The following is a 12,864-nucleotide window of genomic DNA, read 5'->3' on the forward strand; positions in this document are numbered from 1 at the left end:
GCAGTCCAGAGGGCTAGGACAACTGCATGAGACCCGCTATAGACAACATTCTTCCCAACCCTTCCGACTCTAATGAACACTGTATAAAACTTACTCATGCCCCAAATTACTAATATTTAAACCTGTTTATGAAACTATGTATGTACAATGCTAACCTGCCTGTTCCCCGCTGAGGGCAGGGGGTGGGAGGAAATTTTGTAACTTAGAAATATGCAAGTGCATATGGATGAAAATAAATGAATTTTTAAAAATTAAAAAAAAAAGAACCGGACCAAACACTAAGATCTGGAAAAGTGAGGAAGGAAATGAGGTGGGAATTAGACCCGAGCACGTGCTCATTCATGAGCTGGTTGGAGGCGGAATGGCGCGGGTTAACGGAGCCCGGCAGCCGTGCGTGCCGCGTCGTGACGTCATAAAACGGCGCCGCCCCCTCCGCAGCCCGCGGCTATTTCCGGCGGCTGCCGCGGCCTCCCCCCGGCTGTCACCATGCTGCCCCTCGGCCGCTGGGGTGGCCGCGTAGCGGGGCGCCTGGGCGGACGGCGGCCGCCGCTGTCGCGCCCGTGCGGGCACCGCGCGGGGCCGCACTACGACGTGGTGGTCATTGGCGGGGGGCACGCGGGGACCGAGGCGGCGGCCGCCGCGGCGCGCTGCGGCTCCCGGACGCTGCTGCTGACGCACCGCGTGGACACCGTCGGTGAGGGGGCCGGGCGGGGCCGGGCCGGGAGCGGGGGGCCTCGGGCGCCCCCCAACCTCTCCTCGAGTGCGGGCTGGGGGCTCAGAGGGGGATGACCGTTCGGTCTGACCTACCCTCCCCCGACGCTGGAAAGCCTAAAGGATTCCCAAAAATGGCAAAGAAAAGTTCTATTGGAAATCCGTGACCCAGTGTAAAGACTGGCAAAGTGCCCCTGTGGGGCGTGGGGAGGGAAGTGAGATAAGGGAAAACGGGAAAACTCAAAATACATAAAATCTTTAATAAAAAATCCAATTCAAAGGATTACAAAAGAAAGCCAAAAAAATACGTTATCAGATTTTTTTTAACAAGCGAATTCAAGCATCCCACGTGAGTGACCCCCAGTCTTTCCCGAGGCACCTCCTCTCGCCACCCCTGATCCCCCAGAGCAGGAAGTTTTGAGCTCTGAAGTCACCTATAGTACTTTGAATCTCTCATCAGCACTTATTCCGAGATAATTTTTATTAAGGATTGTAGTTTTGTGTATATATATGTATATATATATACATATATATACACACATATAGCTTCTAATATAGTTATTTATGCCCTGTACTATTTTGTAAAATGCTTGAGAACTATTTCATATCTTTTTGTACCTCCTCTACTTAGATAATTCTTTGCACATAGTTGTAATAAACATTTCCTTGAATTTTGTGAAATCTTTCTAGAAGTAGTAAACCATAATTTCCACATTTTATGCTGAATCTTTATGTTGTTCTCAGCACATAACTGAGTTAGAATAAGAATGTAACATGCAAAGAGGCATGGATAGCTCAAGAAAAAGCAGCCAAAGTAAAGAAAAAAGTGACTCTTAGTGAGATTCTGTGAAAGTATCCAAGAAATAGTTGATAATTTAAAATCAATTCAGGATTCTGGTCCCAAATTCTTTAATAGGGAGGATGAATCACAAAAATCTAAGATAAGCTTAATATTGAATCATTAGTGTGATGTGACTGCCAGAAAAGCTAATATCTTGCACTCCTTAAAGAGAGAGATAACTTATAAAAACAGAGAACTGATTGTCCTTCTATATTCTGCCCTGCTCAACTACATTTGAAGTGATATATTCCCTTCACTAATGATCTGGGGAATTGCCAGAGGAAGGGATCCAGGTTAATGAAGCTTCTGAGATTTTATTGAAAGAATTAGAGGCATTAAGTCTCTAGATTAGATAAAATTGGAGGGAGAGAGGTAGATGGGGAAAGGGATACCAGGATAGTGTTCATGTATTTGAAGGTTATCATTTCTAGTTTAGACTTGTTCTATTTGAACCAAGTAGAACCTATGAGTAGACATTGCAAAGAGGCAGTTTCATTAGGTTTCTGTTGAGGGAAAAATTACCTAACAAAGCTATCCAAAAGTTGAATGTGTTGCTTGGAAGGTAGTGGGTCCCTCATTGGAGATCTTCAAGCAGAGTCCTATAATGAGAATTTTTTCAGTATGGATTAAAATGGATGGAATTTAACATATATTAGTTGGGGTTTTTTTGGAAGAATTAATTGGATTTTCCCCCTTGTTCTCTTTGTTTTTTAATGTGTTCATTACCTTCTCCACACACTTTAATATCCGGAGATTCCAATCAGTAAACCAGAGACCCTGAATCAGAAACTGTAGCACAGTTTTCATTGAGAAAAATCATTGTAGCATATATACAAATCTTCTGGATCTAGCAGGTTGGTCTAGCTATACTGAAGTATGAGAAACATAAATAAGAGAGCTGGAGGACAAAGGAACACAAGGAGGTTCATAGTCAAACAGGCCAAATCTCAGACAGTTGGTGTAATTCATGAGCCGGCTTGAATGGCATGCTATTTGAATTATCAGAATGTGTTCCTCATGATTAGACTAATTATTTTGTAAATCATCAGTACAGTTATTTTTTTCTTCCTTCTTTGATTGCATTACATTAGTTGTATAAATAATTTGAATTGTTACAGTATAATTATAGATAAATTCAGGTTGTAATACAGTAGAAAGAACTTTGGGCCTAGATTCAAACCCCACCTCTGAAACTTAACATTTGTATTAACTGAATCAAGTCATTTGAATTTCCAGAACTTGTTTCCTTCTGTATAAAGTTGAAGGAGGTAAATTAGATGCCTTTGAGATTCTTTTCAGTTCTAGATCTATCATTTTTGATAATCACTAGAATCATAAGATTTGTTAAGTTATTATTAATTATTACCTTGGAAATTTAATCTAAATGTGTTCCTTTATTTTGCTTTACTGCTTATTAGAAGAGAGGGTTGGGAGAGGAGGGGTGGAGAAGAAATCTGGGAATTATAATTTTAAAAAAACAAAGGAACATCAATAAATAAAAACAAGAAAAGAAAGTTTGGCTTAATATGAGAGTTAGTACTTATTTAGTTTGTTTTTTCCCTGGTTTTCATTTGCATCTCACAATGATGATTACAAAAGTAATCTGGTTTTTTTTTTTGTTTTCTTTTGTTTTGGTATATTCTTTTCTCAGGTCAGATGTCATGCAATCCCTCCTTTGGAGGTGTTGGGAAAGGACATTTAATGAGGGAAGTAGATGCCCTGGATGGTCTGTGTTCTCGGATCTGTGATCAGACTGGTATACATTATAAAGTACTGAACCGGCGTAAGGGCCCAGCTGTATGGGGTCTCCGAGCTCAAATTGATAGGAAACTTTATAAGCAGAAGATGCAGGTGAGAATTAAATAAATTCATTTGCCATTGTTGCCCACCCTCTCTTCCTGGATGCCCTTTCTCTCCTCTAACTGTTTGTGACATTGATCTCTCAGTTCTTTTTTTTTCTCAGTTCTTTTTTTTTTAATATCTATTTCACAATCCCTCAACCTCCTTTAATGGTGCACCATCTATATCATACCCCCTAACTATGAGTATATCCCAGCACTCTGACTTGAGCTCTCTTCCTTTAGTTTCTCTCTTGGTGATCTCATCACTCCTGTAGTTTTAAAATTATCATCTAAGAATACAAACTCTGAAATCTATCTATCCTAGTCTCTCTCTTCTGAGTTCCATTGATATATAACTCCATCTGCCTCTTGGATATTTCAAACTGGAGGTCTCTTAGACTTCCCAAATTCAATGTGTGTAAAACTGATCTCATGTTCTTTCCCTTCAACTCTTCTTCACCTCCCTTTCACTCCCTCCCCCCACCCCCAGTAATACTTCTTTTCAAACTACCATCCTTCCAGTCAAACAGGTTCATGTTATTCTTGAATCCTGACTCTCCTTTACCCAACATTGTTTCTACAACCCCAGTATCTGTTATCTCCATTCCTTTCTCTTCACTCACATGGCCATCAACTCAAAATAATTCAGCATCTCTTACCTGAATTAGCCTTCTAATAGGTCTCTCTTCTCAAGTCTTTCCCTTCTTCAGTTCATCTTTCTTGAAACTGCTAAAGTGATTTTTCTGAAGTTCAGTGTAATAGAGTTTATTTTAGTGTCACTCCTTACTCAGTATACTCCAGAAGATACCCATTACCTCAGGGATAAAGTATATATTCCTTTGGCTTAACTTTTAAAGCCCTTTACCACCTGCTCCCAACCAATCTTTCCAAACTTATTATATATTATTCCTCTCCCTGCACTTTATTGTTTAGTCAAACTGACCTCATTGTTGTTCCTCTTGCATGTTTCTCTGCCTTTGCATTGGCTCCTTTATGCCTAGAATATGATTCCATGTCTCCTCTACCTATGAATCCTTATGCCTCAAAAACTCTGCTCAAGTAACACTTTCTACATCTATCCTTTCCTAACTCTTGCAGAGTGGTTAGTGGCCCTTGCTTCTTCCCCCCCTACCCCGCCCCAACCTCCACAAATTTACTTTGAATTTATTTTGTATATGCTTGTTTATATAATGTTATCAAGCTTGAGATCAGGAGTGGTTTCTTTTTTTGACTTTGTATCCCTAGGGCCTGGCATATAATAGTGGACTAATAAATGCTTATTGATTGATGAAGGAAAAATGGAACTGTGGAGCTCTTTAATTGTTAGGGAAACAATTTGACCAAAATTTCTCAATCATTTCTTCTCTTTTGGTAGGAAGAAATCTTGACTAGGCCCCTGCTAACTGTTCAAGAAGCCGCTGTGGAAGATCTTCTTCTTATGGAACGAGACTCAAACCGTCCTGGAAAATGTCGTGTCAGTGGTGTTGTACTAGGTATGTGTGAAATATGGGATATATGACAGTATCTTTTTTATTAAGTTTTGAGTTTTTGTGATCATTTGTTTTTGTTTTTAAAAGGAAAGTTGAATTATTTATATTTGTTCCATTCTAGCTTCTAGCAAAGGGCTTTTTAATTGTCCTCATCTCCTTTGATAATCTGGTAAAGCCTATCAATCCTCTCTCAGAATAATGGGGTTTATTTTTAGGTGTTTTTTTTTTTGCAAGGCAAACGGGGTTAAGTGACTTGCCCAAGGCCACACAGCTAGGTAATTATTAAGTGTCTGAGACCGGATTTGAACCCAGGTACTCCTGACTCCAGGGCTGGTGCTTTATCCACTACGCCACCTAGCTGCCCCAGAATAATGTTTTTCAACAATTTAAGTAAATACTAAATTTTAGTTAGATGTGATTGAAAATAAAGTTGTGATTTCCCCCCCCCTCCCCATCCCAAGTTCATAGCCCCCTTGAAATCTATCTACATAATTCTTGGGCATCTTTATAGACACCAAGTTTGAAACTCTACCCAGCAAGTTTAGACTTGTTGAGAAAGTAAAGTCCAGCTTACTAATTTAGTACTTATCTCAGATTTCTAGAGATTTAGATTTATCAAAAGGGACAGCTAGGTGGCACAGTGGATAGAGCACCAGCCCTGGAGTCAGGAGGACTTGAATTCAAATCTGGCCTTAGACACTTAATAATTACCTAGCTTTGTGACCTTGGGCAAGTCACTTAACCCCATTGCCTTACAAAAAAAAATTATCAAAAGCTTTCCACTATCCACATAACCTAAAATAGTGGTTTCCAACCAGTTTAGTTTTGGAAAGAAGACAGTTAATTTTGTTCCTCCTCCCCCCTTCTTTTCCTTTTTTTTTTTTTGTTCATTTTGTTTTGCTTTAAATTTTCCAGAGGATGGAAGAAGAGTGTATGCTGACAGTGTTATCCTAACTACTGGCACATTTCTGAGAGGAATGATTCTAATTGGATTGGAAAAACATCCAGCAGGCCGTCTAGGAGATCAGCCTTCTATTGGCTTAGCACAGACTCTGGAGAATTTGGGGTTTGTTGTGGGGAGGTTAAAAACTGGGACTCCACCACGCATTGCCAAAGATTCTATTAATTTTAGCATTTTGAACAAGCAGATGCCTGACAACCCATCTGTACCATTCAGCTTTCTCAATGAAGCAGTCTGGCTTAGGGTAAGACTTTTTGAAATTGATAGTAATTGGAATACCTTAGAAAATTTTTGAAGAAGTCTTGTTAGTAAATATCAAAGGAAGCAATTTCTTATTTGTTTAATATCATTCCAAATTTCTGGATGCTTTTTTTTTTAAGATTTTTTAACAAGGCAGTGGGGTAAAGTGGCTTGCCCAAGGCCACACAGCTTTTAATTAAGTGTCTGAGGCCGGATTTGAACTCAGGTACTCCTGACTCCTGGACCTGTGCTCTATCCACTGTGCTACCTAGCCGCCCCTGATGCTTTTGTTTTAAGTACAAGCAACAAATCTTTAAAAGGATTTGTTTAAAAAAAAATTTAGCCCCACCCTTCTTAAAATTGTGTTAATTCATCCCCATAGCTTTACTCATTATTCATTTTTTTAAAAAGTTGAGTCGGGAACTTTAAAATGATCTGATCATGACTCCAAAAATTATGTGACTTTGTATAAATCACTTTATAAAATAAAAAAGGAATTATGGTATTAATGCTGTTCTTCATAGATTTTAATATCAATAAAATACTTATATAAATCATCCTATTTTTCATTATTTGATTAAAAAAACTAGAGTCAAAATAATTTCTTAATAAATCTGATGAGTTTTGTTTTGTTTTTAGCCAGAAGACCAGGTACCATGTTACTTAACACATACCAATTCAAGAGTTGAACAGATAGTTAATGAGAACTTTCATCTTAACACTCATGTGAAGGAAACTGTCAGAGGACCCCGGTAAGAATGAACTATTCTGAAAATGTGCTGAATTATGTCTTTTTTTTTTAATATAGAATTTCAGAGTTGAAAAGGCCTTTCCTTAGAAAGAATCTCCTCCTCATCATATCCAGCAAAGAGTCACCTGACTCTTGCTTGAATAGCTTCTTGACAGGAAACTTAAGATAGGGCTCATGGTTGAGAAGTTTATACCTAACAATCCTCAGTTGGTCTTTTTTGCAACTTACTGGTCCTGCCTTCTAGAGTCAGAGAAAAATTCTAATTCCTTTTCAGTCAATCAAGTATTTATTAAACTCCTACTATGTGCTGGGAACTGCCACCCCCCCACACACACACTTATAAAAGAGACAAAAGACCTCAAGGAACTGACAGTGTAAGAGGAGAGACAACAAGCAAATAGCTATGTACAAGCAAGGTATGTACAGAATAAGTAGGAAATAATTAAAAGAGGGAAGGCAGTAGAATTAAGAGGGATTAGAATAAGCTTCTTATAGAAGATGAGATTTTATTTGAGACTTGAAGTAAGCCAAAAAGAAAGAGACTCCAGGCAGGAGAAAAAATGTCCAGAGCTTAGAGATGGAATATCTTGTTCGTGGAACAGCAAAAAGGCTAGAATCTAGCGGGGAATAAATTGTAAGAAGATTGGGGGAATTGGGTGGGGGGTAAGATAGAGAGGCTTGAGGGAAGTTATAAAGGGATTTGAATGCCAAACAGGATTTTGTATTTGATCCTGGAGATGCTAGGGAGTTTTTTGAATAGAGGGATGGTATGGTTGGACTATGTCTTTCACAGGAAAACCCTTCAAATACTTGAAATACTTATCTCTGCCCCCTCCATCCCTAACTCTGGAGTCTTCTCTTTTCCAAGATAAACACTACTGGTTCTTTCAAGTGGTCCTAATATGACTTGGGGTTGAGGCCCATTACCTTTTTGGATGTCCTCCAGTTTATCAGCCTAGTGCCTAGACCTGGACAGGACACTGCAAATATGGTCTGACTAAGGCAGAGTACAATTGGATTAAACAGAACATTCCAGGAATGAGGGACAGCCAGTGAAAAGGCATGGAGGAGCTTATGTCTAGTGCCATTGAATTGTATGGTATCTGCAAAAGAGCTAAAAATAATAAGACAAGAAAAGTAGGAGAGCCAGATTGTTAAGAATTGTAAAAGACAAAGAGAACTTTTTATTTAATTCTGGAGGTGACAGGACCAACTATTCTGTTGAATAGGGAAGTGATATGGCCAGATGTTTGCTTTATTGCAACTGAAAGGATAGACTGGAGTTGGTAGAAATTTGAGACAGGGAGAGCTACCAAAAGATAAAAGTCATGATCACTAGGGTGATGGCTGAGTGAAAAGAAAGAAGGGGCTGTATAGAAGATATTTAGAGGCAAATCAATAGGACTTGACAACTGCTTGGTTTATGGTAGGATGATAATGAGGAGTGAAGGATGATGCTTAGATTGGGAATATAGTAGAACTTAATAGGGAAGTTGGAGAAGGGAAAGGATTTTTGAGAAAAGATAATTTATTCACCTTTGGACAAGTTGAGTTTAAGATATTATGTTTATGTGAAACATCTGTTCAAAATGTCTAACAGGCAATTGTAAATGCATGACTGTAGGGTAGGATGGGATAAATCTGATAATTATCTTCATGGAAGTAATTGAATACATGAGAGCTAATGATACCACCAAATAAAATAGAATAGAGGAAAAAGAAAAGGCCAAGAACATGGCCTGTGTTCCCCCAAGGCTTTGTTGTCAGTCTGAATAGTTCCTCCCCAGTCTAGATGAATTTGATGTTGCATCTATTCTGGATGACTCTGCCTTATTTAAAAACTCTGTGTTTTCCTGCCTCTGCTTTTGTGTAACCTGTTCATTATCCCTAAAATACTTTTCCTCTTTCTTGTCTGTTGACTTCTTAAGACCCAATATGGGCAGCTAACAGTGAATAATAGAGCACTGGCCTTGGATTCAGGAGCACAGGAGTTTGAATCTGGCCTCAGATACTAGCTGTGTGACCTTGACAGGTCACTTAACCCTGATTGCCCTGTATCCAGGGCCATCTCCAGTCATCCTGATTCATATCTGGCCATTGGATCCAGATGGCTCCAGAGAAGAAAATGAGGCTGATTACTTAACACAGCAGCCCCCTCACTGAAATCCATTTCACATGCTTATCATGGCATCACCTCCCTGATATCATGGTTGTCTTTGAAAATGAAGGACAAACATTATTATTTAAACAATTGGATTATTTCCTCCTTATGCCTATTAGCTAATGTTTCTGTTTTTTTTTTTTTTCATTTTTTTTTGGCTGCACTATTGCATCATTAAATTATTTTTAGCTTTTATTTCTGCTAAAACTTTCAGGTTTTTAAAACAAACTGCTATCAAATCAGCCCAATTCTGTTATACTTCTGAAGGCAGTTTTTTTTTGAAACCAAGTATAATGATGACTTTATTATGTATTTTAAAAGAAAAGCAAGATGTACATAATAGATTCTTGTAGTTTGATGTGTAGTCCTCTTTTTCCTGTTCTTCTAATTATAGATATGCTATGGAAATGCTTATTTTATTTGAGGTTCATTATAATCCTTTGCATAATCTTTTTAAATTTATTCTAAAAATTTAGCTTCTCAAGATCATAATAGCAATGGCTAGCATTTACATAGCACTTTGAGATTTGCAAAGTAGTTTACATCTCTCTAGGTCTTCTCTAGGTTATCTCTCTAGGTCATCACAACAACCCTGTATGCTGTAAATATTATTATAACCCTATTTTATGAAAGAGGAAACTGAAGAGATTTTCTCAGGATCACACAGGTGGTATCTGAGCAGAATTTGAACTTAATCCTTCCTGACTTCAAAAATAGTACACTATCCCTTTATCCTCCATCTGCTTGAGTATCTTTTTGAAGCCTAGTTTTTTTAATTCCTTCCTCTCAGATTTGTGTCATCTGAACATTTGATAAGTTTGTCATCTATAACTTTATCCAGGTTGCTAATAAAAATGTTATACAACACAGGATCAAGACCAAAGATCAATATCTTGAGTACATTTTATGGGAAAATTCCTTCCAAATTGACTTAGAATTATTGAAGAATACTCTTTGAATTCTGCATTCAGCCAGTTCTGAATCTGTGTATGTATGGTATTATCTGGTTTCTCCATCTTTTCCAAAAGATTAGCCCAAGAAACTTGCCAAGTGCTTTGCTAAAATTTAGGTCAACTATATCTTTATAGCTTTTCTCTGATCTACTAGGTTAGTAACCTTCTCTAAAAACAAAATAAAGTAGTCCAGCTCAACCTGTTCTAAATGAAATCATACTAGCTCTTTTTTTAACTTTTTTCCTTTCTAGTTGTTCAATTCCTGAGATTTTTGAATCTTCTTTTGATGTTATTGGTTTTTCCTTCATTTGTTTAAAATTTTCTATTAATAGTTACTGTCCTTCAATTGAGTCAAAGGTTTTACGTTTTCCAAACCGTGTACATCAAGTTTGGTTGGAACCAGAAGGATTGGATTCTGATCTCATCTATCCACAGGGTCTTTCTATGACACTACCACCTAATGTGCAAGAACAATTGATCACATCTATTAGAGGTTTGGAGAAAGCCAGGATTGTACAGCCAGGTAAATAGGTTCTATTTGTCCTTCCATGCAAGTTTAGTACTATTTTACCTATAGTGAATCAATCAATAAGCATTTATTTAACATCTGCTATCTGCTATGGGCACTGGGGTTTCACAAGTACTAAAAATAAAACAATCCTTGTTCTTAAGGAGTTTAAAGAGTACAAGAGAGACAACAAATACATATAATAAGTATATGCAAAAAAAATAAATACAAGGCATTTAGGAAGGGAAAATACAAGAAATGGGGTGTTAGATCAGAGGTCAGAAATGGCTTTATGAAGAAGATATTTTGAGTTGTGTCTTGAATGAATGGAGAGATCCTAAGAGGAGGGAGTGAATTCCAGACAAAGGGAACATTCATTGCAAAAATCCAGACAGAAGATGTAAGGGGATCAGAAAATAGGAGCAATGTACATTTGAGTTGGTACAAGATTTGAAAGCTAAACTAAGCAATTTGAATTTTATCCTAGAGGCAATAGGGAGTCAGTGGAACTTATTGAATAGTGGAGAGACATAGAAGAAAATCATTTTGGCATCGTATAGGATGGTGTGGAGCAGGAGAGACTAGATGCAGAAAGACCCATTAGGAGGCTGTTACAATACATTAAGCAAGAACTGTTGAAGGTTTGAACTAAGTTGGTGAATTTATAAGTATATAAAAGACATCATAGTTTATGTCACTGTTTATGTTTAGAAAACCTAAGCATGTTGTACTCTGTCTTGTTTATTGAATGAATCATAATAATATTCTTTGTGCCATTTCTACTCTGAGGAAAATCCTTGTTGCTTATTCTTTGGTAGGTTATGGTGTTCAGTATGATTATTTGGACCCCCGTCAGATCACTCCTTCTCTTGAGACTCATTTAGTTCAGCGACTTTTCTTTGCTGGACAAATAAATGGTACCACAGGTTATGAAGAAGCAGCTGCCCAAGTAAGTGGCTATGAATATAATGGGACAGCACTTGTAGGATCATAGGTTTATAGATGGAAGAAAGCTTAGAAGAAATCAAGTCCAACCTCCCTCATTTTACAGATGAGGAAATTAAGACCTAACGAGGCCAGATTAACCTAGGATCACATGTGGTATTTTATTCATTAAGGGCTTACATGTTTGTACCATTAAACCAGGCTTTAGGGATTACAAATAGAAAAACAAGCAAGGTAATTCCTTGCTCTCAAGGAGCTCACATTGTAATTAGGGAGAAAAATATATAGGACAGTTCAGCTGCAGGTCAGATGAAAAGGCCAAAAAGTGTGGTGGTCCTTATGGTGTAAGGACAGATGACAAAGATCCTTTGAGGAGGGCTATTATAACACAGATTATAATAACAGATCAGATTACAATACCTGGGGGGTTATAAAAAAAGAATTGGAAGTGAAATATTTATTCAATTGGTTGCTAGCTAGGGGAATTACAAGGGAAGTTAGTTACTGTCTATTTTATTAAAATATAAAGTTGAGAAAATTTTTCAAGCCAAGTCCACTTTTATAGTGACTTTATGGCAAAGGGTGAACACAGCAGATTTAAATAAATGAACAGTAATAGGGACCAGTAGAAGAATCAAAAGATAGCACATCACATGTTCTAAGTAAGATCCTGATAAAGATAGTCAGTGACCTTGAGTGAGTCCAAGAGTCCCAGGAATAATATCATACATCCCCAGTGATTTCCAAGTCATGGGGTTCTGCTTCTATCCTACCCTTTGCAGCCATCATCCAAAGAATGAATCCTTGTGGAGATGCATCCTAGCACCTCCTACAAATGCTGCATCCTCTGCTTTAACCATTGAAAATCCAGAAAAGAATTTTCTCATCACCAAAGGTCTTAGTACTACCACATAATTAAACATGATAGACAGATATGGTTTTATCAGTGGAAATAAAAACTATAAGAGGACCAATATGTTTTACTTCTGATTTGCAGATGGAACCATATATGTATGTATGAATGCATATATGTATATAGATGTTGTCTTCCTCTAATATAGTATGAACTCCTTTTGAATAGACATTGTCTTGTTTTTATCTCTTTATCCCCAGTACTTAGCACAGGGTTTTTCACATGGCAAATATTTGATTGTTTTCTTTCATTCATTCACAGTAAGAATCCTTATGTGTATATGCCATGAATACTTCAAAAAGAGGTTTGAAAGGATATATGATGAACATCAAGCCCTCACATAAGAAAGTTAAATTAACCACTTTTTTTTTAACAAAAAAAAGAAAACAACTAGGAATGATGTGTAGTCATTTCTGATTTGACTGTCTATATCTATCTATCTATAGTCAGATTGATTGCAGTAGAAATAAAAATCAACTGAATCAACAGAAAGACTACGTAAAGACAACAGCACTGAAATAAGTTTCAACCTGATCTAATCAATGAGTT

The 12,864-nt window shown here is 37.6% G+C and overlaps 1 protein-coding gene across 1 annotated transcript in view; it reads left to right on the forward strand.

The window, feature by feature from the left end:
• The first annotated feature begins 457 nt into the window (after positions 1 to 457).
• Positions 458 to 12,864, forward strand: part of MTO1 (mitochondrial tRNA translation optimization 1) — a 44,702-nt gene continuing 32,295 nt past the window's right edge. The window contains exons 1-7 of the mRNA XM_074237326.1: positions 458 to 694; positions 3,204 to 3,403; positions 4,769 to 4,886; positions 5,799 to 6,088; positions 6,724 to 6,836; positions 10,282 to 10,472; positions 11,276 to 11,406. Of these exons, the coding sequence (XP_074093427.1) occupies positions 487 to 694; positions 3,204 to 3,403; positions 4,769 to 4,886; positions 5,799 to 6,088; positions 6,724 to 6,836; positions 10,282 to 10,472; positions 11,276 to 11,406 (1,251 nt within the window). The 5' untranslated portion in view covers positions 458 to 486. The remainder of the gene's footprint in view (positions 695 to 3,203; positions 3,404 to 4,768; positions 4,887 to 5,798; positions 6,089 to 6,723; positions 6,837 to 10,281; positions 10,473 to 11,275; positions 11,407 to 12,864) is intronic.

The sequence above is a fragment of the Macrotis lagotis genome, chromosome 5 (genome assembly GCF_037893015.1).
Source record: "Macrotis lagotis isolate mMagLag1 chromosome 5, bilby.v1.9.chrom.fasta, whole genome shotgun sequence".
In the NCBI taxonomy this organism is placed as follows: Eukaryota; Metazoa; Chordata; class Mammalia; order Peramelemorphia; family Peramelidae; genus Macrotis; species Macrotis lagotis.